The sequence below is a fragment of the Marmota flaviventris genome, chromosome 12, assembly GCF_047511675.1.
Source record: "Marmota flaviventris isolate mMarFla1 chromosome 12, mMarFla1.hap1, whole genome shotgun sequence".
In the NCBI taxonomy this organism is placed as follows: Eukaryota; Metazoa; Chordata; class Mammalia; order Rodentia; family Sciuridae; genus Marmota; species Marmota flaviventris.
This window is the reverse complement of record NC_092509.1, coordinates 11,183,639-11,208,822: the sequence shown is the minus strand read 5'-3', so window position 1 is coordinate 11,208,822 and position 25,184 is coordinate 11,183,639. Positions and strand designations below refer to the sequence as shown.

The 25,184-nt window shown below is 56.9% G+C and overlaps 1 protein-coding gene across 1 annotated transcript in view; it reads right to left on the bottom strand.

Annotated features, from left to right (window-relative positions):
• Disc1 (DISC1 scaffold protein) overlaps positions 1 to 25,184 on the bottom strand; it is a 198,672-nt gene that overhangs the window by 52,252 nt on the left and 121,236 nt on the right. The window contains exon 10 of the mRNA XM_027947986.2: positions 3,296 to 3,356. Within this exon, the coding sequence (XP_027803787.2) occupies positions 3,296 to 3,356 (61 nt within the window). The remainder of the gene's footprint in view (positions 1 to 3,295; positions 3,357 to 25,184) is intronic.

Here is a 25,184-nt window from a genome sequence, read left to right as displayed (position 1 = left end):
CTGAACCCTCTTGCATTGTCTCACATGTGAGCTTTTGGGGGACACCTCACCTCCAATCTCTCTAATCTCCCATCATTACCCCTGAGATCTGATGGCCAGGATGTGGGTTTGGATGCTACGTCTTCTCAAGCCACTGACTTTTGAATCTAATAGTTAAGAATAAAGTGTCCAGAGGTGACCGCTACTGATCCGTTGATCGGAACACTGAATCTGATTTAGGCTCTCCATGTGCCAGACAGCCTGCCACCTCCAGAACACCAGGCTGGTGGGGCATGGAATACGCCCTGGAGGAGCAAAGTCTGCCAGAACCAGACGGCCCTCACAATGCACTGTTGCGTGTGGCTGCCAGGTGGTGCCCGCAGGAGCAGGAGGGGCAGGCAGGGCTTCGCAGAGGGGCACGTGCGCTGTGTCCTGGTGTGAGCGTTCATGGGGCAGCAGGGGACTCCGCAGCGGTGCTGCAGAGGTGACTGGGGCACCCAGGGAGTCCAGCAAGTGGGGCGCCTTGGGCACCATGCGGTGGGGACTGCAGACAAGACTGGGCCAGCAGGCTGCAGCCCCTCACAAGAGCCCAGGGGACGTGGCAGGGCCAGCAGCTACGCAGGGGGAAAGGGAGCCCAGCAGTGATGATGTTAGTCCTGCTGTGGAAAAGTGCAGGCTGATGTGGGAGAGGCCTTTAGGAAGAGGCTTCACTGCCCTGTGGGGAAAGGAGGGACACTTGGAGAGTGACTGCAGAGCCTGGCTGCTGCCTCCCTCTGGCTGAGTGACACAGAAGAAAGAGGCACCTGCACCAACAGGCAGAGGTCAAACAGAGCCCTCCTGTGGTGTCTCCCCTTTGTGGAGGAAGGAGCCATTATGCATGTGCACCTGACTCCAAGGCAGAGGGCCGCAGCCAAGCCCTGCTCTAGTACCCAGCTCTCTTCTGTGCCATGCAGATCCCCTGGGTCACTGCTGGCCTCTACCCTCCTCCAGCAGCTGACTGACTTTCCCACAGACAGGGACGCTGAGCCCTCTGACTGCACCTAGCATCCAGGTCTCTGTACACCTAGAGAGTGACAAAGCCCGTGTGGCCATCTGCGTGTGTCTTTGAACCGCAACTGGCCAGATGGGAATCCCTGCGCACTGCCCTTTAAGGGCATCCCCTGCAGTGGCCCAGCAGGAGGGAGTGGACCAGCCTGCTCTCAGCAGCTTTCTTTCCAAAGCCCTGTCAGGCTACAGGATGCCACGGGGACTTTGGCCAACATCTGCCACCAGCTTTAGTCACTTGATGCCTTGCAGTATGCACTGAGCAGTCACCATGAGGCCAACTGCACCAGGGCAGAAAACCATTTCTGTGCCTCAGGTGTTGTTTCCTTGGAGAGGAAGAGATGTGATGGACCATCAGGGGAGATGGTCATCAGGGCATGTGAGCACAGCCATCACCACTTGGGGACAGCACTGCCACATGAGGGGCTGGCCCTTACCACCCATTTGGCAGTGTCCACTTTGATCTGAGGCACCTATAAAACTGCCTTCTTAAGAGTATACACCCTGGCTGCCTGGTCAACTCCCACCCCACCAGCCACCACCCTGGCCACAGGACAATATGGAGGCCTTCTAAGTGCAAATGGACGTGAGTCAAGAGGTCAAGGACAATTGGCTTGGGGGCATCTGCATGGCTGAAGAGGCAGAGAGAGCGGCGGAGGTGATGGGAGAGGACATGGGTATCTACCACCTGGCTGTGTTTATTGAACCATCTGTGCAAGCACAGGCTTCCGGGCACCTGACATCAGCACTGGCAAATCCCTGCGGATGCACTCCTGGACAAGACAGGTGGCCTCGTGGCCCTGCCGGATGCCCCAGGCAGCCCGGACAGCACGGTGCAAGACCACTGCTCAGGGGTGGGCAGCCACAGCAGATTCAATGGAGGCACTTAACCCTGAGGATGGGCGAGGACTGGACCCACCAAGGTCCAGTGGTGTGCAGCTGGGCAAAGCCTCGGGAGGCCAGGCGAAGGAAGAGGGGTGGAGCCGCCTGGCACATGCCAGGTGCCCTGGGGAAGGATAACATCTCCCCTTTGAGGTGGCTCCTCTTCTAGGAAAACCCAGAGGCCTAGAAAGAGCAGGAGGACCTGCACACTGGAACAGGGGGATGGCTGGTGACGGTAACCCCCAAGGACGCAGTCACCAGGAGAAGCTATGAGCATTGGGAAGGCATTTGGACATGAGCTGAGGACAAAGGGCAGTCACCTGCAATGCCAGGCTGTGTTTAAGACACACGCTCAGAGCCCTCAGGACTGAGGACAAGGAGGACACTGGAGGCAGGGAGCCGCGCTGTGAGCTGAATGTTCCCGGAGAGGACAGTGCACGAGCAGACAAAGGTGGCCCTGCAATGTGCCCAGGAGGCAGGGTCGACCAGACTTGGGGTCTGAGGGGGACAAGAGGGCAGGGAGCCAGCCTGAACCCAGGGTTCTTGCCTCAGCCAAGCCACACCGATGGGCAGCGCCTCCCCCACTCCCCACTAGCCACTTTCAACAGTCTGAGGTGTAGGAGGCAGGGAATGGCCAGGCAGAGAGTATGTCGCTTTCCACAAGGAGAACAAACCCTCTAGAGTGAGTGCCCGGCTCCCCCCGACAGCAGGCTCCACCACCTCCCAGGGAGACCTGTGGGCCCAGGGCACTGTCCCAGGACAGGTCCCAGGCGTGGCCTTTCTGAAGAGCTACTTAACCACTTCCAAAATAGTAGCAACACTTAGCCCTAAAACCAAATGCCTCCCAGGGTGGAGAGCACATTCTGCATTCCCAAACTTGCTCCTTAATTAGGAGCAGAGCCCGGTGGCTGGTTCGTTTTCAGAAGTACGCACGAGGAGAGCCAGAAACATCTCGACATGCCACAGCTGCCTGAGGGTCCTCCTGTCTGAATTCCTAACTGGGTTAAAAAAAAAAAAAACAACCAGGAATGTTCACGCTGGTTGATTCAGGATTCAAAACAGAACCTACGACGTGCATTTCTGTATTGTTCAAACCATGTCTAAACAGATTCACAAGGCATGAGGCGGAATCCCATGCTTGTCCTTACCAAGGGACATGAAGGCTGTCCTGTGTTCTCCCCAGGACACAGCAAGCATCCCAGGCGATTTGCTTTGTAAAGGTGGAAACCTGAGCCGAGAGATATTTGTATGGCACCTGCTCCTCCCCTGGGGGCCCAGAGGACTTCACTTTTTCTTGGCAAGCCCTTTTCACGGACTGGACTAAATTCCGGTGAACCCTCGTGGAGCCTCCAGGTGCGCCCGGGGTCTGTGGTGCAGGTATTCTCCTCACCTGCGCAGGTTTCCCTCAAGCACCTCCATGTACTTCACGGTCTTCTCCTTCACACTCGCTTCTGCAAAACAGAAGTGCAACATGAATGTCCCTGAAGTGAGACAGAAACCAGAATCACACAGGCCGGGGACATGTCCAGGATCGTGGCCACGCCTCTGGCAACGGAGGCCTCCTGTGTCAGGAAAACACTGAGGCCCATCACGGCAGGGACCCGTGTCCTGTGCAGGGAAGGAGGCTGAGGTTTCAGGTGTCTCTGAGGGAGTCAGAGATGGTGCACCCTCACTGTGCTGTCCTGGCTTGGTTCCTTCCAGGCCACACACTGACCGCCCACCCATCAGTGATCACGGGTGCTCCACGCATCTCCCCACCTGCAGCCAACTTGGCTGTGGGACACAGGGAAGAGAACAGAGTGTGGAGCAACCTCTGCCCTACAGAAGATGCAGCCGAGGACCGTAGGCCCACTCACTGGCATGACCCTCCAGTGAGGCCAGCCACCCTTTGACCCTCCAGTGAGGCCAGCCACCATCTGAGTCAATGCAGAGCACACCAGTCACCAAATACACACAGAAGGGGCAAGTGGCAGCGAGCACTGGACATGAGGAAGACCTGAACCCCCGGGCAGGCTCTGAGGACTGGATAGCCCCTCCCCAGGCGCTGAGTATGGGCATGAAGTGCTCCGAAGGGCACCTGCAGGGGTGGCACTTGCAGAGGGGGCTGTAGTGGCCATCCACTGTCAGGGCAGCTTCCCTGCTGGCCTCATTCTGGACTCCGCTTAGTCTCCAGGTAGTCCACATTGCAGGGGGCTCACTACCACTGGGAACTGGGAACCCGCAGAGCAGAGGCCCGCCTGCCCCAAATGGCGCCCCTGGAGTCTGGGGTCCTACTCTGCCAACGTGTATGTTGGAGTAGGGTCAGGTGTATGGAAGAAGCTGGAAATGCACCCTGGACCTCCTTGCAAAGAAACTAAATATTTACTCAAAAAAATAAAATAATAGAAATGTTGGTTCATTGCTTCATAAAAAAGAGATATTCGGGCAATAAAACTGTTTATGTCATGTGCTAAGTGTTTTTCCAGGTGACTTGTTCAACATAATCATCCCTCATGTCCAGGAGGTGGGCAACAGGACCCTTCCCAAATGCCAGAGTTTGAGATGCTAAGTGCCATCTATAAAAGGGCAGAGAACCTGCATATAACCTATACACATCCTCGTGCATGATCTAAATCCTCCTGGATTCCTGGCAATGCCTCAGACGGTGGGAATGGCCTGTGAATAGTTGTTCCATATTTAGTACAGACCCGGGTTTTGTCAAATAGTCCCAATCTGAGGTGGGTTGGATCCATGGATGCAGAACCCCAGAACAGAGGGCTGACTGGCTTTTCTTTTATTTTAACACCTGCCACATGCCAGGTATTGTCTGCATGTGGGGATTTGCCTGTCACCAGAAGGCTCTACAAAGCAGAGCTCTGCTCAACAGCCGATCTGGAGCAAGTACAGCAAGTTCCAAAAGTCCCAGACGGAGAAGCTCTTCCTGCTCCACATCCCATTCCCTTGGGAAAGGTCAGCAAACAGAAAAGCTCAAGACTCCTGCTTCTGCAGCGGTTACATCCTGACCAGGCGATGATTGAAAGAAGTTCCCTAGAAACTTAAGGTAAGTACTGTGGAGAGCAAGTTAAAGAAAGACAATCGGGGCTGCAGAGCGGTGAGAGCAGGCCTCCTGGGAAGGTGGCGCCTGAGTAATAGCTTGCAGAGGGCAGGGGAGAGATGGCAAGCGTCCTGAGCTGAGCAGGGCAGGCGGAAGGGCAGCCAGTCTGAAGGTCCCAGGGCTGGAGCCACCCTGAGTGCACCACAAAGTGGCTGGGGCCCAGTGCTCCACGGAGAGAAGAGACAAGGCAGGCAGAACCTAGGCCCAGTCACGTGGCCATGAGGCAGACTGTGCTCCCAAATGGGGCCCCAGCATGCCTCTGTTCTAGAACCTTCCGTTCCCCATCCAGAGGCAAAGCCCATTTCCCTCCCAGGAATCTGGACAGGCTGTGACCTCTCCACACCCAAGTGTAATGGGATTCCATGCGACTCTGCCTGGCCCCCTCTTCTGGGAGCCGGCCACCATGCCATGAGGAAGCCCATGTCCCATGGAGCCACGTGCAGGGGTGGAGGCAACAGCCAGGCGCAGGCCTCAGCCCGCAGCCAGCATCAACCCCAGACGTGCCTGACAGGCTGTCGGTATTTTGCCTTTGCACCAGAGGGACCCAGACATCACGGATAGACAAACCAACCCACACACCTGTCCAAATTCCAGCTCTCAGAACTCACAGACCTCAGTGATGGCGACACCGTGCCATGTGGCTGCAAGAATCAGAAAGTCTCTGCCAGGGTGTAAGTCCCAACTAAATGGGAGATGCTACAGAGTAAGGGGGACTGGCTCATAGTCACCAAGCTGAGGATCACAGAGGACAGGGTGGAAGCAGACAGATGCTGGGAAGTTCCTATTATCATCCAGGAGAAGGCCACCAGCTGTCAGGGAGGAAAAGGATTGCTGTACCTCACCATCAAAGTGTCATAGCCCGTCTCAAAAGACCACTTAAGAAGAGAGGGCATAACAGGTTCACCTGGCCAGTTTTATGTCACGCAGGACCCAAGGACCCAGGGAAAACCATGGGAGATGCTGGGTGGTACAGGAGGTACTGGGTGCCACAGGAGGTACTGGCTGCCAGGGAGGTGCTAAGTGCCACAGTTAATGCTAAGTGCCACAGGAGAATGCTGAGCACCATAGTTAGTGCTGAGTGCCAGGGAGGTGCCAGTGCCACAGTTAGTGCTCAGTGCCGTGGGATATGCTGAGTTCCACAGTTAGTGCTAAGTACCATGGGAGATTCTGGGTGCTGTAGTCAGTGCTCAGTGCCACAGGAGCTGCTCAGAGCCATGGGATATTCTGATTTCCACAGTTAGTGCTAAGTACCACGGGAGATTCTGGGTGCTGTAGTCAGTGCTCAGTGTCACAGGAGCTGCTCAGAGCCATGGGATATACTGAGTTCCACAGTTAGTGCTAAGTACCATGGGAGATTCTGGGTGCTGTAGTCAGTGCTCAGTGCCACGAGAGCTGCTCAGTGCCACAGTTAATTCTAACTGCCAGGGAGGTGCTGAATGCCAGGGAGAGGCTGAGTGCTCCAGGAAACGCTAATGGATCAAAGAGAAGGGACCCTAGGGCTCCTGATAAAGGCAGGAAGGCATCTGCTTCTCCCCTTTGCCAAGTGATGCTGATTACGTGATCCAGGCCACACCACCAGAGTGGAATGCACGTAACTAGGTTACTCCAACTAAACAAAAACTGGTTGACACTTGAATGTGGTTAATCTGTGAAATGTTTACAGAGTGTAGGCCACAAACACAAACCACCATCCAGGTGTCCAGTCTTGGCCCACTTCACACAAGACGCTATGCCCGACATGCCAAGGACCCCACTCCAGGGACACAGAGATGGCTAGGGCCAGGCGCTGACCCTGACCTCTCCCTGTGGGGCACCATAAACAGTCTTCATCAGAACCAACAACCCAAAAACATCCCATGGGCCTGATGGGAACCCTGACCGTGGCCCCCGCAGTACCCTTTCAGGGTAGGCGTGGCAGGAGGGAGAAGAGCGGTGCGGGCCCAGCTGGGTTTCCGCAGATGACAGCCTGCGTCTGCCTGACAGAGGGCAGCACTGCTAGTCATGGACGTGGGCAGGAGGTCAGCAGCCTCTGGCAGACTGGCCGTGAAGTCACACAGAACACGGCTTCTGGGAACTGAAGTGGTCAAGAGGGCAGCCGCTGATTCCGAGGCCTAAACGTGGACAGGATCCAGGGCTCTCCGTGGGGCCGCCCACTCGTGTGGTCAGACATTAGCTGCTCCACTGAGGGGCTTGGCCATCACACAACACCTGGAAGGCCTGGCCTCACTTCGGAAAAACAAGACATCACATTTCAAAATTTCACTCCTCACTGGCAGAGGTGCCGAGAGCAGAGTATGGGAAAATGCCACATCACCCCGGGACTCAGCTGTCCAGACAGGACCCAAATCCAGTGCTCATCCCTCCACCTCCACTGGCCGCCCTGTGGGAGGCACAGGCTGAGGTTTTCCTTCAAGTCCACTCAGAGAGCTCTGAACAGCAGCCCTGCGCCCAGAGTCCATCGCAAGGGCCAGCCAGTCCTCTGCCCAGGTCTGTAGAAACAGAGCAGGCAGCAGAGAAGGAAGGAGACAGAGTAGGAGCTCCATGGCCAGCGCTCACACATGCAGCCCCAAAGCCCCCGGTCTCACCAGCTGGGCCTGTTGCCAGCCCACACACCTCCCCTACTGGCCCCTCACCTGTCCCCTGCCCTCACTCCCAGGGGCAGATGCCAGACACCACCAGCTAACAGATACCACCAGAACAGTCACTCACACCCCAGTTAGGCCTGCTGCCCTGTGCAGACTCCTGATGCCCTGGAAGCCCTGGGCCCAATAAATCAGCAGGTGTCAGGACAGAAGGGAGAGCCAGCCGATGCCACAGGGTGGAAGCAAGCTGGAAGCAGGAAGGTCCCTTCCAGCCTCGTGCATGCCTCGTCCGATATCCTTGCCAGTGGAAAGAAGCCCCTGCCCACATCGATCCCCACCGACCCTGGGGGCTCCCGGGGCTGATGCTCTACTTTCCAGCCTGTGACTGCAGGGTGTGGGGTCTGGTAACTGAGCTGAGTGTCAGACCTGCTCAGCGAGCTGCTGACTCCCTCTAGCACTGTGCAGGTAAGAGCAGCCTCGTTCTCTGATTCGTCCCTTCCTCCCTCCCTCAACATAACACACATGCACACACACACACGCATATACAGGTGCACACACGTGCTCACACGAACACACACTTGCTCACACGAACACACACATGCACAGACTGAATTCTCGTCCTTCTTGTTGACAGGACAAGGAATGCAACCTGGAACTTGCTTTTTAAGATGAAAAACTTTCTTCTTGAAATATTTGATGTTTTAAAAAAAAAAAACGCCATATCCACCTGATCTTCCTAGGCTAGAGAAAGTAGCTCCACCCCCTAGCTAGCGTGATGCTTCCAGCTGCGTCATTTACTTCATTCAAGTCTCACAATAATTCTCGGAATCCCTTTTGAGGATGACGAGGCTGAGGCTGAGGGAAACCATTTCACAGAGTAAATGAAAACTTCAGGCCCAGCTGGTTAATGCCAAATCTACGCCTTTAACCAACCCACACTTCCGAGGCCCAGGGTGAGGAGGCCGCTTATGGACCTCACTGGGGCGCTCTCAGTTTCCAGGAGGGAACTTGCCCTCTGGAGCGGGGGCTCCCGTACATGACTCTGGGAGTTTTTCTTGCAAGAGGGTCCTGCGACACCGTGTGTTAGGCTGGGGACAGGCCGACTCCCTGCCCCTGCACTTCCTGGCACAGAACCCAGGGGTTCAACAATTCCCAGGTCAGGTCTCCTAGCGCTAAGAAGCTGCGCTCACCTAGCGTCTGAGTGATGGCTTTCATTTCCGTGTTCTGGTGGGGTCTTGCTGACCCCACAGGGGTGGACCCTCCTGGAGTCAGTGACTCCTACAGAACCCGCCCTTCCCACCCCAGCCAGAGCACAGCCCACACACTTCCCCTGCTGGGCCCTCATCTGTCCCCTGCCCTCATTCCCAGGGCAGGTGCCAGACAACCAGGGACCTCCCCTGCACCAGAGCCCTAAAACCTCTCACGCTGGCTGCCCCAAGCCTGCCTGCCCTGCCTGGCCCACCTCATCCCTCAAAAGCGACAGGGAAAGCTCTGTCAACATCTCTCCCTCTCCTCCTGACTACCCCAGTGCTTCCCATGTGGCTTTGCAGAGCGCAGCTGCCCCTTCTTCTGGAACGGAGAGCACCCAGCTCCCTTCTCAGCGGCAGGCATCTCCTGACCTGGGGCCTGGCCACACCTGGCTAATGTCAGAGCCACATGCTAACATTTGTGGGGCCTGCCGCATTTAGCCACTTGCTGGTCATAGCTTCAAGTGCCCGGTGTGTGGTCACCTGCTGTCTCTGCCCCTGCCCCATGCTATAGCAATGAGCCTGTTCCTACCCACATCTGCAGTTCATTCTGAAATGGACACGAGGGAGAAGAGAAGGGCAAGCCTGGCAGCGTGAGCACGGTTAGCAAAATGAATTTCAACCATATGGAAGTGGCTGATGGGGAATGCAGTCCTTCACCTCCACCAGGGTGTGGCTGTGAGCCCCGGGACAGCACAGGCCTGGCCAGCTCTGGGCAGGCAGGCAATGCCCCTGGGCACCAGGGAGCACCCACCTGGTGTGCCTCCCGGTACCGTGGTACAGTGCCCTGACACTGGGCTTTGCATATCTGCCTGTCATGTCTTCCATTCCACGCAGCAGAGCTGGGAGGCAGGGAAGGCGGAATGCAGAGCTCAGACAGGAAACGCAGGGTCGCCCTGCTGCATCCTGAGGGGTCAGGTACAATGTTCCACGTGGCTCTTCCCACTGGAGAGGGAGCCCATGTTCCTTCTTACCCCTGCACTGGTCTCCTGGGCCTTGGAACAGAAGCCAAGCACCCACCCAGGGCCTGAAGGGCCTGCCCCCGCATGGGCCCTGTCCCCTCTCCCCTGGTCTGCTCCTTAATTCACCGCAGAGCCCTTACCCCTGCCCCTGCCCGTGAGCCCCCCCCCCCCCAACTTCCCTGCCAGGGCTTTCCCGTCCCATAGGCCTCAGCTGTAAGGTCTCCTCCTTTGTGGACGCTCCCTTCCAGTCACTGGCTGCCTGGGACTTCCTCTGTGTTTCTCAACAGTTGCCTCCAAGTCCTTACAACAGTGGTGACTTCCCCTGCTTTTGGTCTGTCTCTCCTATTAGAATCCAAGTTTCCTGACGACAGTGTATCAGCAGCAGGGTGTCTCGCCCCTTGGGTTCCTTGCTTTTCTGGCCATGCTCCTGGTTCCCACTGTCCTTTGTCAGAGCATAGAGTGGCATGTGGGAAGCACCCTGGAGGTGAATGCAAGTGGGGGCTCCTTGTCTCCCTGGGGAAGCACCAGGGCCACTTGTGCCATGCACTCACAGGGGTGGGGTCACAGGGCCCCAGTGTGATCCCAGCACTCGGCCTAGAAACCCTCACCAAGGCCAGCAGAACAGCCACGTGTATCTCTGTGGGCCTGACGGTGGCTGAACGAAACCCTCCCTGGGAACCAGGATGCAGGACTACGGGCGGGCGCAGCGGAGCAACCTGCTGCCCACCTGGTGCCTTCAGGCAGACACCTGTGCCCCTGCTGAAAAGTCACACTCTGCTCTCCGCCTGCTGCCTGCTGCCTGCTGGGTGGGCACAGCCGGGGGACCAGGGCTCCCTGGGAGACAGAATGAAGGAGGTCAGCCAGGACAGGCTGGCTGGCTCTGGCCCCCCACAAGTGGAGAGTGAGCTGCCATGTCCAGGCAGGAGCACGTCTCCAAACTCTGACTCCGGAAATCGTATCTGGGACAATGCTAATGTAAAATCTGGACACACTGAAACAGACGGTGGCATGCAGCGTCCCTAACCATTTACAGCAGTGTCCCACCCGCCCGCCCCTCCCTCTTACCCCTCAAGAGCACCAGGTCGTCAAGAATTTAAAAATAGCCTAATATGGATTTCAAGTAGAGTAAGCTAAATGAGCCCGATTTTCTACGCCTTTCATTTTGAATTATGCGCTGGATGTCTAGAGGCACGAGCTTGAGTGAGGAGGATGCGACATTTAAAATCTAATTTTCAAAAATCGGGTCCTAAGGCAGAACAGTGAAAATGCATTTGCACATATAATTGCGCCTGCAAATCGACACTGGCAGAACAGCGCCCGGCTGGCTTGCGCGACGGCCTGGCCCAGGCGCACCAAGCCACGGGAGCCAGCTCACTCGCTCGGCGGGTACTAGCTGAGCCCTGCCCAGTGCCAGCTGGTGCACCCCGTGCCCAAGCAGATGTGCTCTGAGCTCATGGGCTGGAGCCCCTTGGGAGCTGGCAAGGGAGTGGCTCTGGTGAGGGCCTTCACCACATGGGGAGGGGGGTGGCGGGGCAGGACAGCAGAGCCAGTGAACTGAAGAAAAGCACCTTCTCCAGGCAGGGCAAGGCGGAGGTCGGGCCCTTCGCCCAGCAGAGTGGAAACCTGCCCAGAGAAGGGAACAGGGAGGAGCAGAGGCAGCATGGCCAGGAGCCTACATGCAAGGCCAGAAGCAAAGGCGGACGGCACAGTGGAAAGTGGAACATCGGGCTGACTGCAGACCAAACTGGGCACCAGAAGACAAGAGGGCAGCGGCCAGAAGCCAGCATGGACACAGGTGGTGCATGGATTCAGCTTGACATGACCTCAGTCATCTTGATTCATAGCTGCCACCACCGTCCCTGCCTGCATAAGCTCCCAGCACAGTGTGAGCAGACTAAACCACCAGAGTGGTATGTGGAGCTTGGCAACAGGACCCTGGGGCCAGAAAAGTGCCCTTGGTATCAGCTGGAGATGAACCAGGTGTCTCAAAGTCACTTTTTTCCTGAACACCCCTCTTTCTGACCACATCCCAGGGACCCTCTGGTCTAGCTGCAGCCCAGGGCCATACTGCCATCAGCAAGTTCCCAGCAAACCCGCCCCCTGCCATCCTGGACCTGTCTGCTTCTTTCTTTAGTCACATGCACCTTCAGCCAGTTCTCATACCCAGACAGGGCTGTTTCAGAACCGGTGTGTGACAGGAGAGGTGCTGAGGATATAGACCTGGCAGGCATTATGGTCAGGTTGGATGTATCACCCACTCAGCTACTCACTGAGCACCTACTATGTGCTGGGCATGATTCATGTATCACCCACTCAGCAACTCACTGAGCACCTGCTACATGCTGGGCACCATCTTACAGCTAGAGCTGCAAGAGCAAAGCCGTGTCAGATGAAAAGGTATCTGTGAACTGCCGAGAGTCCAGCCTGACTTGGAAGCCGCCTGTTACTACCTGCTGAATAGCTGAAGGAAGGGCAGAGGGAGCTGGCATCCAGGAGGGGACACAGAGAACGGCACAGTGAATGCCTGGGGCAATATAAACCTGAAAGGGACCATGCAAGCACAGAGTGGCCAGGGGAGGCCCCTGAGACGGAGGCGCTTCCACCAAGATGACAGAGAGTCCATGCGCAGCAGGAGAGCTTGGCCATCTGGTGGACAGCACTGGGGAGGACGGGGACGAAGGCAAGTTCTTTGCCTTTCTAACACTTGACGCTGGGTGTGTCTGGGCAGTTGTGCTATAGAGGGTGGTCGAGGGGCTGAAATCAGGGAGGTGGAGAGCAGGGCCCCTACGTGTTTGCAAAGCCCAGAGAGGAGCGGGGCCACTCAAGATGGGGACAATTCATGCTGCCACAGACTGGATGTTTTAAAGCCACATGACAGATCATCTCCCCATCTGGTCAGCTCCCTGCTTAGGGTCTCCCAGGCTGAAAGGAAAGGTCCTTTCTGGGGACTCAGTTCAACCTGCTTCCAGGAGTTGGTGGCGCGCGGTTCCCATGGCTGTAGGCAGAGGCCCCATCTCCTCCCTGCACAGCAGCTCTCCGGCTCACCGTCCCTCCCTCGTCCCCAGAACCAGCAGTGGCATGAGCTCTTCTCTGCTGGCTCTTCCCCCACTTCTCTCCTGTGCCCACCAGGGAAAGTGTTCCACGTCCAGGGCTCGGGTGGTCAGAGTGGGCCCACTTGGCCATCCAGGATGGTCCCTCAGGATCCACAGCCTTCCTCAGGTCTGCACCATCCTGTGGCCTTATACTAAACGTCTTCACAGGTTCCGGGGTCAGGACATCCTTGGGACCTGCCCACCATGTGGTCTTGTACCAAACGTCTTCACGGGTTCTGGGGTCAGGACATCCTTGGGGACTTACCTACCATGTGGCCTTGTAGCACATCTTTAGTGTCTGGGGTCAGGCGTCCTTAGAGCCGTCATCTGCCTGTGTCATCAGAGCCAACAGAAAAGGAGGCTGGAGACAAATCGCAAGGAACAAAGTCTTTGAAAGATGGGGGAGGAGGAGCCAGCAAAGATGAGGGCGAAGGAGTGGGCAGAAGAGGAGGACCCAGGAGGGGCGTGTGACCACAGGGCTCCCAAAGCCAGCCCATGGGCCAGAGGCCACCTACAGAGCTGGGGAGGATTGCCTGGGCTCCACAATAAAAAGACATTGTGATCCACAACCACCCTCACACACATCCTTGCACACACACCCACGTCCACACACACGTGCACTTAGAATCCCACCAGGTCTGAGCTCCCAGCCCACGGCCGCCCCAGCCTGCTGACTGACGCAGGGCTCTTTCCACCCAGAGCCTTCCCTACCTCAATGGGGCCCCAAGGGCCCTGCCACCCACAGCCCTCACAGTGACCGTCTGCTGGCCTTCACAGACCAGCTGGCAGGCCTGGCGGGCGGAATGACTCTTAGTGCCTCTGGGCCAGCAGGGTGCAGGACCTCATGAGCCGGGCAGCAAGGCTGGCAGAGCCTGGAGCTGAGGAGACAGCAGGCCTACCCCACGTGCCAGTCCTCACTCCTGCTGGAGGAAGGGGCAGAGAACCCAGCTCTCCCTCTCCATCTGCTGAGATGGGTCCCCTGACACCTGAGAGCACTCAACGCCTCATGAAAATCTACCCCTGAACCCGAGGGGGTCTGGCATTTGTTTTACGTGTTTAAAGCACATTAAGCTTGACACCAGAGTAGCTGATAAGTTAATGTCCTAGGTATGAGGAGAAAGGGATAAAATCATTGGCTTAAAATGATCCCAGCAAAACCATTTCTTCTAAGATCGCCAGATGCGCTGTTCCAGTGAGCCATTCGTAACAGCTCGGCTGTGATCAGACGGGGATCGGGTGGATGGAGGGCTGAGCCAGCAGGCTGCAGAGCCAGCAATGCTCCTGTCCTCTCCCCCTGCTGAGGACTGGCGATTGTCCTTTTCCTGATACTCTTTCTGTCACTGGACCCAGAGATAAACTAGCAGCTTCTGCTCATCATGGGGACAGGCTCCAGCTACATGGGTGAGAAACAAGGGGAATAGAAAGGCTAAGCCCAGTTTTTGACTTACAGAGAGCATCAGGAAGGCCTGCTGTGTGTCACCCTAGAATCCCATCGGAGTTTGTTTTAAAGGGATTGTGAAGACACGCTCTGGTTACAGAGTGAGAAATTCGTGTGGAGGAGAGTTCTGCGGGCTTGTTCTTAAGGTCAGTGTTGAGATTCAGAGACACACAAGGCAGCAACCTCAGCATTGTCACATGTGGTTGCTGTGTGACATCAGTCCCCAAGTCCTCAGGGATAGGTCTGCAGCCTTGGTGTGACCCTAGCCCTGCCGTCCATCTCTGCTAGCTTTCCCCTCTGCCACACTAATTACACAGTCCTTCCACATCTACCAATAAAACTCATTTGCTATGAAGAACACAGTGCTGCCCTCACCCTCTCCTCGTGGCCTGCAGGGGACAGAGGCGGCTGCCCGTGGCGGGGTGTGTCCTCACAGTGCCCTGTACATTGCTCTCCCTGTGGCATCCCCCTCCTCTGCCCACCCAGCTGGACATTGGCAGCACTACTTAGTACCCTCTATACAACCTCTGCCAAGAGCTGGGCTCCACGGGTGGGGCTGGGATGGACCTCGGGTCTATGTGGGAGATAACGCGAGGTGGCTGGGCACCAGGGCGGGGCACCAGGTGACACCATCGCTGCTGAGGCAGGGAGCACCAGGGCAGGGCTCGCCAGGGCTGGGCCTGGGCCAGAGCACTCTGGGGTCAGCACAGGCGTCTGGGGACTTCCTGCAGTCATCCCTCCCCAGAACAGCCACCTTCGCAAAGGACAGCCCTCCACAAAGGACCCCAGGCCCCTGGCAGGATGACCACGCTGAGGGCAGCCCCCCCCCCCGAGTGCTGGATAGGAGCCCCACGGCCTGTCGTGAGCACAAGGAACACGCAGCCAGGTGTGCTGCATGAGCCCTGGCCGAGCACTCTGGGAAGTTCGACTTGGCCATACACTCGTGTCACTGAGAAGACCCAGTACACAGACCTGCTGCCCTGCTTCGTGGGCAGCAAAAGGAATTCTTGTTATGGGTCTTTGTTGGTTTGTTTGTTTTTCTTTTTGGTCCTGGGGATTGAACTCGTGATCCTCCGGCCTCAGCCTCCAGAACCACTGGGATTATAGGTGTGTGCCATGGAGCCTGACTTGAGGAAGTCTTTTTTTTTTTTTGTGGTGCCAGGGATTGAACCCATGGCCTTGTGCATGCCAGGCAACCACTCTGCCCACTGAGCTATCTCCCCATATCCCCAGCCCCATGACTTAAGGAATTCTTAAGGACAAGCTTAAATGTGCTTGATTTATCCTTGCCTTTTAGTCGTAATGATTTTACTTTCCCCACTCACACACTCTGTGTGTGTGTGTGTGCACACATGTGCGTGCACGTGTGTGTGGTGCTGGGTACAGAAGTGAAGGCCCTGTGTGTGCCAGGCACCTGCTCTACCACTGAGCCACGTCCCCGCCCAGGTGTGGCTTCAGCACGCAGCCCCTCCTGGCACAGGCCTCCGCTGGCTGAAGTGGCTGGCTGAAGTGGCTGGCTGAGGCCACCGGCCCTCACCAGGAGCAAGGATGGGCTCACCCTCACGCCCTCCATGTCACCTGTCCTTGTTGCGTGTGAAGGACAGCCTGTGCATTTATGAGGCTTTTCCCACCTCCAGCCCAGTCCTTCTTGCTTTGGAAAGTCCTGGATCTGAATTTTGAGAAGTTCTTTAATATAGTGCTTTCCCTTCCCCGACCCTTTGTGGATTTATTTACTCTATGTAAATGACAAAAACCAGAGGAGCCACCCAGAACTGTTCCCAAGCAGGAACAGCCTGCCCGCTGCATATTAAACACCCAGGTCACACCACAGTCCCCGGAGGCTTGGTCAGTGCACCCCAGAAGATCCAGGGAGCAGACCGTCTCATCCTGGGTATTAAGACATCTGAAATCCCTTTAGCACGTTGGCAGGAGCACTCGGGGCTGCGTCATCGACCTCGCCGGCCCAGACTCGGGGAGTCAGTCCCTGCAGGCTGCTCATACGCAGGCGGGGGCTCCACCATCAGCCCCTTCTAAACCTCTCTAAATCAACTCCTGTGGAAGTCACATCCCAGCTTAGCTCGGTCCCTCGGGAGGGGGGCTGGACACCCCCTCGCCCGCAGCTACCTGCAGACCACACTCCAGGAGCTCCGGCTTCTATCATGAACCTAGACACTCCCAAGCAGGGAGCCTCCCATTTCACTGCAGAACCAACAACCACGGGTTCTCCCTGCAGTTAGGGAGCGCTGCAGACACAGCGCCCACTCAGCACATGGGAGTACGCTCAGGAGGACCTCGCCACAGGGGTCGGTACCGCTCCTGACGTTTGTGCTGCTTTGAAAGCCATTCCCTCTCTTCCTCTTACTGTGCGCTGTGGCGTCCGTGACTGCTCAGACACCTCAAGGTCCCTGTGTTCTCCTACAGAGACTCCAGACCTACCTCCATGGAGCGGCCCACACGCAGGGCCCCGAATCTACTCTCACCAGTAACATGGAGCCCCTGAGACTTCCACCCCATTGAAAGGAGCATGTTTCCACATCTAACCACCCAGGAGGCATCAAAAGGAGGGTCAAAAGGAGAGGAGGGCTGCAGAGACGTTGTCCATGGACCCTAGGGCACGTCCACGCCACGGGCCTGGCGGCTATTGCCTCCTGCACGGACTCTTCTTTCCCCTTGGGCTTCTCCCTCCTTGCCTCACTTTCTTCCTTGTCCCCCGCCTTGGCCTTTTTCCAGAAACCTCAGGGGATGAGTCTCAGCCAGGTTGTAGGTTGGAAGGCAGCTGACCCTTGCTTCTCACCCTCTGCTTCCTCTTTAAGTTCATGTTCACAGCCAGAGCCAAGCCAGAGCCAGGACCAGGGCCATCGCGGGCACACAGAGCAGCTCTCCCCAGATGGACCAGGCCCCCGTGGAGGTGCTTGGTGACCCACCTTGGCCCCCAGCCGTGGAGGCCCGGAGGCTGAGCCAATGAGAGGACACTGGCCAAGGAGGAAACTTCCCACTTCTGCCCCGGCACACATCAGGGTAGTAACTACCTGCACATTTAATTTACGACATCGTCTTCCTCACCAATGTATTTGGAGACATACATGTAATTTTAAAAGATGCCAGGTTAAAATAAACTTGGAGACTGTTTTTTAGAAACTCATGGAGATCCTTACAACAATCAGACATACCACGACCTGTCTCCAAGCCAGGGGTGAGAACGGTGTTTGAAGGCCATGCAGCAGGCATCCTAACCAGAGCGGCAGACTGCTCTAAGGTGGACATACATGAATGGATCGTCATTGTGGGCAGGACGTCGTAAGGCTCGTGGTCATTGCTACCTGGTTCTAGTTCTGGTTCTGCTTTCTAGGACCCAGAGCTGTCCTCTCATGGGTCAAGACTGTCCCCCAGAAGCTCTGTGCAGCAGCATTCAGAGGTGTGGACTTCGGGAAGTGATGGATTAGGAGGGTCAGAATCTTCATCAGTGGATTAATGCATTTGTAGATCCATAACTCAGTGAGTTTGTGGGGAAGATGTTGCTATAACACCCAGATCCTCCCTGCTTCCCAGCCTCCACAAGGGAGCAGCCCTGCCCCACCTGGCACTCCCCGCCACGCTGCCTCCCCACAGAGTGAGGCCAGGTGATATGGGCTAAAACCTCTGAAACAACGAGCCTTTCAAGCCATCTACCTCTGGCATTTTGTCACAACGAGGCAAAACTGACTCAAACCCTGCAACCAAGTGACGTTGGAGTGAAAATGAAGTGTACGGCTGGCCCTCAGCTGGTGGGGCGAGCGCTGAGACTTACCAGCTCAGTCCACCATGCTTGAATAAACTTGGAGACTGTTTTTGACCTTCTGATCCACTCTGGATCAGAAGGCCTTTGGAATCTCTGCACCCCACTTCCTTACCTGAAGGTTGGGACAACTCTGTCACTCCCCTCCTAGGTTGGCTGCATGGGTCCTCCATGGTAATGACAGGGATGTAAGTTGAGAGTGGTGACACAAGCACATCAGCAGAAGAGCTGGGCAGACTCACCCTGCATGGGAGAGGGACGGCACCTACAAGCCTGGGCAGGTGCAGGCAAGGGCTTTGAACAGCACTGACCCCGAGAAGTCCAGCCTGGAGTGGGCTTCTTTTGTGCAGGGACTGCCATGAAATCAGGACAGCCTTAATTCATGGGTGGGTTCAGCTTAGTCTAACCCTCTGAGAACCACCTTGGCCTCAGAGTAGCCTCTCAGGACAAACACGACGGACTCAGCTAAAGAGGTCTCAAAGGGCATGTCCCAACAAGCATTCAGATGAGGACCAAGGGCAGCACAACCAGAGACGTGATCAGCCAGCCTCATGGTCTTCATGAGGTGCCGGGGTGATGGTGGGTACTCCAGTGGCTCCTGGGAGCCAAGGACATCCTGAGTGGTGGCCTGGTTTCTGGGCCTCCATGAGCAGACCTCTGAGCCTAGATGTGCGACAGGTTTGCAACCTCCTACAGCGAGCTCCCAAGCCATCGGGTCGACAGGTGACATGCTGCGTTCCTGCAGCAGGTGACAGGGTCTGCTGTTGAGCACCTGGGCACACTTTCCTGCCCCAAGGGGATGGCAATTAGGACCACAGAGAAGCCACCTAACCCCACCTGGGGGCAGTCCTGCCGCCTGGGGCAGGTGGGAGGACTGCTCTAGGACTCCCAACCTGAACGTCACTCCCTGGTGTGAGCCTCTGGGCTCAGATTTGGCCACACCGGGCCACAGTCACCGTCCCCAGAGTGGATCAGAAGGACAGCAACAACCTCGTACCCTTACAGGATGATCACACACGTGAACATGCGCCATGCATGCAGAGCTCTCCTGGCAGCGAGAACACGCCAACCAGGAAGGTGAGGTGGAGAGAGCGCTGGAGTAGATGCCCACCTGCCGTGGGCTCCCAGGAACCCATTGGCCCTTGGCCGCCACTTAGATCTCCTGACCTGACTGTAAGCAACGTCTCTTGTCTGTACAGCAACGCATCAGATTACACCATCACGAAGCTCCTTCTTGGTCAAACACCAAAGAAAATAATGGGTCTGTCCTGTTGGGCTGTTTTCTTAAAATTCCCTCTTAAACACTTTCTCTTGTATAGTGGTGTGGGCAGTGAGCACCTGGGGTGGCTATTCCCCAACTCACTCTGGGCCCTAGGGGCTCCCCGGGCCACACTTCCAGAGAGAACTGTTGTTGGCAGGCCGCGCTGCCACAGGGCTCCGGCCAGTGGGCAGCCAGGTTCTACCAGCCGCCGGCCTCCTCTCCAGAGGCCCTCAGGTAGAACGAGGCTGCCAAGGCAGAGGCAGGTCTCCTTCAGGAGAAAATAAAGGTGGGGCCTCTTCAAAACACCATTGTTCTGCCAGACTCAAGAGAAAGCCAGGGTCACCCCAGCTTCCCTCCTGCCACCCAGCCACTAAGCCCGAGGCCCGGCTCTGCCTCTGACCTCCCAGAGCCACACTGGGCTCCCCACCCAGGGCTGCCAAGGAGCCGCTGCTCCCTTGGCGCTTCCCAGCACGGCTGCGACGTGCTCATGGGGGCTCGCCGTGGCTGGGCCGGGTGGTCCAGGGCGCTGCCAGCGTCCTGCTGAGCCTGGGAAAGCAGCAACCCAGTGGAGGACTGCCCGTGGCAGCGTGAGGGTCAGAGGTCAAAACATTCCTTGGGCCACGAGATGGTGTTTGGTGAGGGAGTCCACGTGGGGACAGGATTCCCATATTTTGTCAAGAGTCGGGAATGCAAGGAGGAGAGGAAGGGTGACGAGAACAGTGACGCTCCCGAGGGCGGTGTCCGCGGAGGGCGAACATATTCAGGACACAAAGGGCACAGCCCCCAGACTGAGGGCGCCTGTAAAGAAACGGCCAAATGGCACCTCAGAAGTCACAGTCCTGCCACAACAGGAGTCCTGCCTCTAGGAGCCCCCCCACGGCAGGGGAGTAGAGATGGAGCGCAGATGCCCATCCAACTCCCAGGCCGGCCTCCACCAGCGTGGGAGAGCAGGGGTCACGTCTGACACTCTGCTCTTAGGCCCTTAGCATAATAGGTGGTTTCTCCACTGGATAAACATGAGAGTGGAATGTCAGGAGGCTGCAGAGAAACCTCAGGAGAAGTTCCCAGAGCATACGCTGCCAAGCAGGCTGGCATGGCCACAGGCCCTCAGGGCCCTGGTCCAGGTAGGCAGCGCGCACCCTAGCACAGGACAGAGGCGAGGGGGAAGGGGCAGGGACTGGGCCTGTGTCCTCACCCTGCCACGGAGGAGCCCGAGTCTGCCCAGGGAAGGCCCCGCACCACTTGCTGACCCCCTGCTCCATAGAAACCTGCCAGCAGCGCTCTCCGCACTCAGTCAGAGCTGGCCACTGTGTTTCCTCGCTGTCCATCAGCACCTCATACCCTGAGTGTCCATGTAACACTCAGCATAGCTCTGGCCCAGGGTGGGGCACAGAGACGGGCAACCTGGGGCAGGGTGGGGCATGCTGGCAATGTGCGCTGGTGGGTGAGGGGCTTCCAGGCCCCTCCACACAACACAGGGGCGCTCCACAGGTCCCTGCCCCAGTGCTCACAGCAGCAGATGTGTTACCGGGATAGAACGGGGACCCGGGACATGACAGGGTTCCAATCCTCAACCACCCCAGGAACACCAGGTGTGGAGAGCTGAAGCTTCAGCTTGCGCGGGGCTCTGTCCAGAGCTAAGCACACCTGCCAGTGGTGCATTTGAAAGTCCCTGGCCAAGACCTGTGTGAAGATGCCTCACCTGAGGGTCGTGAGTCAATGGCACTGAGCAGGACTCACAGGCCCTGGCAGCAGTGAGGTGGGAACCCTAAAAGGAAGGAGAATGCTGAGCCTTCTCATCCTCTGTGTCAAAGAAAAGCAGGCCCTCCTTCCTAACTGGAAAGCCACGAGGGGGTAACCGTGCCCTGGCTGCCCGGGGCCTGGGGCTCTAGCCACGCAGCAGCAGCAACACCCACACAGGGAAGCCAGGGCACTTAAAGAGCCTCGTTGGACTGTCTGAAATTCTCAGTAAAACTCCAAGAAGCCAAGAGACTGCTGAGGAAACCACACAAATAATAAAGGAAATGCCCTGTCCCCTGGGGACGTCCCATTCGGGCTCCCTGGCCTTGCTTGGGGAGATCTCCAAGCAGGTGTGAGAACTGTGTGTGCACAGGAGTCCTCTCGCACACCCCAGGTCCGCAGCCTTGGAGAACCAACACAGGCTGCCCTGACCTCGACTCCAAGAGCCCTCCCTCGGGCTCCCCTGGGCTTCCTCCTGCTGCCCGTTGAAGGTCACCACTGCCCCGGCCCTCCATCAGCGCTTGCTCTCAACATCTGGACTCAAAAGTGGCCAGTGAAACTGACTCCTCTGTGTGCTGGGCCAGGTGCAGATGTGACAGCCTGGGGCACATGGTCAAGCAGGTAGACCATGAGACACTCCCTGGGCTACATGCACCTTGGGAACCACAAAACTGGCTTCCAGCCTCAGCTCCACGTGACTTGATCCTGGAAACGCACACTGAGAAAAACAAGTCCCAGCAGCGATTCTCTGTCAGCGTTCAGCCCCATGGTGCACAGGATAGCCCCTGCAAGGAGGGCCCATCGACCAAAGTGTCACCAGTGCAGAGGTTGAGAAGCCCTGGCCAGAGGGGCTGCCAGGAGGCATCACTGCCTGCCTAGGGCAGGGACACTCAGCCTAAGCCACCGATTGCAAAGAGTGAGTCCTCAACAGGAAGGAGAAGTACACAGATCCTATGTGAACAAATGCACACCTACACTTGTCCTTTAACACCTTGTGCAAACTTCTGTTTGTGGACTGCAACAGCTACTACACAGAGGCAAAAACAGAACCTAACAGAACCCATGTGGGCTCAGTCCAGCCAAGGGGAAGCTCCTCCGCCCAGGCTCGGCATCCATACTCTTGGCAGCACACTTCAGCCTTAAAACCAAACTCAGGGAGTCAGCAGGACCCCAGCAGAGCTCCACGCACTTGCCACGCACTCAGCCTCTGCTCAGAAATGCCCGACGGAAAGCCAGCATGCCGGGGGAGCCCAGCTGTCCCCACTCAACCTCAAACATGTGGCCGAGCCCTTTAAGCAGAGGAGGAGAGGGAGACCCCCCAAGAGGTTGGACATGAGCGTGGCTCAGTCTACAGCAGAGAATGCAAGGGGCAGCATGTTACTGGCGCTGAAGTAGGGATCAGGACAAAGCAGCAGCTGCTGTCAAAGCAGGGTGACAACAACACACCACCAGATGACTGAGCTGACTGCATGTCGCCATCCCTCAAGGACACCCACCACTGAGGACCCAAGCGGCCCTCTGCTTCTTCACGATGGTCAAGATCCATCCGTCCACAAGCCCTTCGGCGTGGCCAGTGGTGAGATCTGCAGGCCATAGATGCGGGTGAGCTGAGCCCTCATGGGGGTACAGAAAGCCTCAGGGTGCAGAGAACCTCAGGATGCAGAGAACCTCAGGATGCAGAGAACCTCAGGATGCAGAGAACCTCAGGATGCAGAGAACCTCAGGGTGCAGAGAAGCTCAGGGTGCAGAGAGCCTCAGGGTGCAGAAACCTCAGGGTGCAGAGAAGCTCAGGGTGCAGAGAGCCTCAGGGTGCAGAAACCTCAGGGTGCCGAAAACCCGTCCACAGAACAGCCCCACTGCAGGGAGACTGGGAAGGGGAGGCCCTGCTATGGCCACAATTAGGCCACCCATGACAGCTGCCCGAGCTGGCCTAGGCCATGGAGCACACACAGGCTGGGCAAGGCCTTCACCTCTGCCGCCCACTCCCTGCTTCTCCCTCCACAGACATCTCGTCCTTCCTGCTGACCTGGGTGTCACAGCCCTTGGGAACCCTCAGAGACACTGAAAATATCCAGAACTGTGAGAACAAAGACCCGCTTCTCCTTACTGCAGGCAAAATGGAGATTTAAAACTGTACTTGGATTCTGTAAGCATTGTGTTTCAAAATCCTGTTAAATCTGTGACCAGTCACAAATACAGGCGTGGTGTGCGCTGCCACCTCACTTAAATGGGACACAACCGTGAGGTTCCTACACCTAGGAAGCCACCAGAAGCAGGGGTGAGACCCACCAGCCCCCAGGGAACCCCAGGGAGGGCTGTGAGCTTGACCGACCAGCCACTGGGCTTAGGGTCTGTGATTCTCTCCTGCTCACATGAAACGCTGGCTCATCTTGGTGACCTTGTATTTAAAGTCCTCACAGACGAAAACAGAGCCAAAAGGAAAGAGCAGAAATAGAACAGCTGTCAGACTGTATGGCCCACAGCCTGGAGTGGGGGACCAGGAGGGGACACGAGAGGAGACGACCCAAACCCAGCTGGCCAGTGGGGTTAAGGAAGGCCGGGCACACGCCACGTCACAGGCCTGGGCACAGAGAGCACCGAACAGAACAGGAGCCAGACGTGCTGTCCAGCAGCAGTGTGGACCTCAGCGGCCTCCATCGTCAAACGGAGGCCCTGAGTCACCTCCTCAGGTCTTCATGCTTGGCATGCAAACAGCTTAAGGTCAGTTTAATTAACAATTAGGGTACGTAATACGGACTCTCGCCATAGGGAAGACATTTGCTCACTGCCCTGAAATAGGCTCGGGGCATCCACAGCCAAGATGGACCGTTAGGGGTGTTCCGCCCATCTCCAGGCCCCGCCCACTCCGCCCATCACAGCTTCCTATAGGCAGGTGCTAGAGAGGTGGCCTGCAAGGTTCAGAGCTGGGGGATACATTCCATCTAGTTCCTCCAGCCCCTGGCCCCTGGAGAACAGGAATTTGACACACTCTGGGTGCATCTGGCTCTTTTTAGGACAGTCACACTTAATATCTGGGGAGACTGGCTCCCGGACCCACCAGGGCCACCAAACCTGAGGATGCTCAAACCCACTGAGGGAGTGGCGGGGCATGTGTACTAACTGGCACCCGCCCTCCTACATGTGCCCCAACATCTCTAGATGGCCTTTCCATCATCATTACGCCTGACGCAACGGTGCGCCTGGGTGCACCCCACCCTGCTGCCCAGGGGTGGCACAGGCAGCTCCTACCTGCCAGCGTCTGCACCGTGCTGCACAGGGCTGGCGGCATGTGAGGCGCTGTCTGGGCAGAGGGTGCACGGCACTCCCACGGGCCACTGTTCTTTCCAGCCAACATCAGTGAGGTTTAGAAACAGGACCCTGGTCAGGTAGCTGGGAATTTGCCACTTTGAGATAGGCTGGGTCCCAATGGCTGCCAAGCCTGCACCTGCCACTCCATGTGCCCTCCAGGGAAACGAGGGGCAACCAATATTGGTGAAAGGAGAATTTTCTTCCAAATTAAATGCACTTAAGTTTCAGTTCTAAATAATAATAATAATATTAATAATAATAATAAGAGGTGTGCAGCACTTTGTACTAACTGTCCTTGTCACCAAGTTTGGAGATTAGTTTTCTCTGCAAGGGAATCACTCAGCTGATGACTTTGTACCTCACTGGGAGTGGTGGGAACCTAAGAATATCTGAGCAGCTATGGCCAGTGGCCCACTCAGAGCCACCACTGCCCCAACGCTGCCTGAATGTGTTGCCTCCAAACAGCAGCGTACCAGTGCAGGGTGCATCCCCGCTCCCCTCACAGAGCGTGTGGCTGACTCCACCCACACCATACCCAGGGGGAGTATACGGGTGCCACAATAGTGCCCCAAGTTCGTCCAGCATCATGGCCACAGTGTCCTGTGTCTCTGAAGCACTGAGGCAGGCTGGGCCCATCCAGTACCTGTCTTGGGAGGTCTGCCTGGCAGAAGCGGCCGCAGGTGCAGGGAGGTAGGCTTTTCTCCTGCCAGGGCACTTCCGACTGGGCAGAGTCCATGTGTGGCTCTTGGGCCTCTTGGGCCTCACCAAAACTCTGTAGC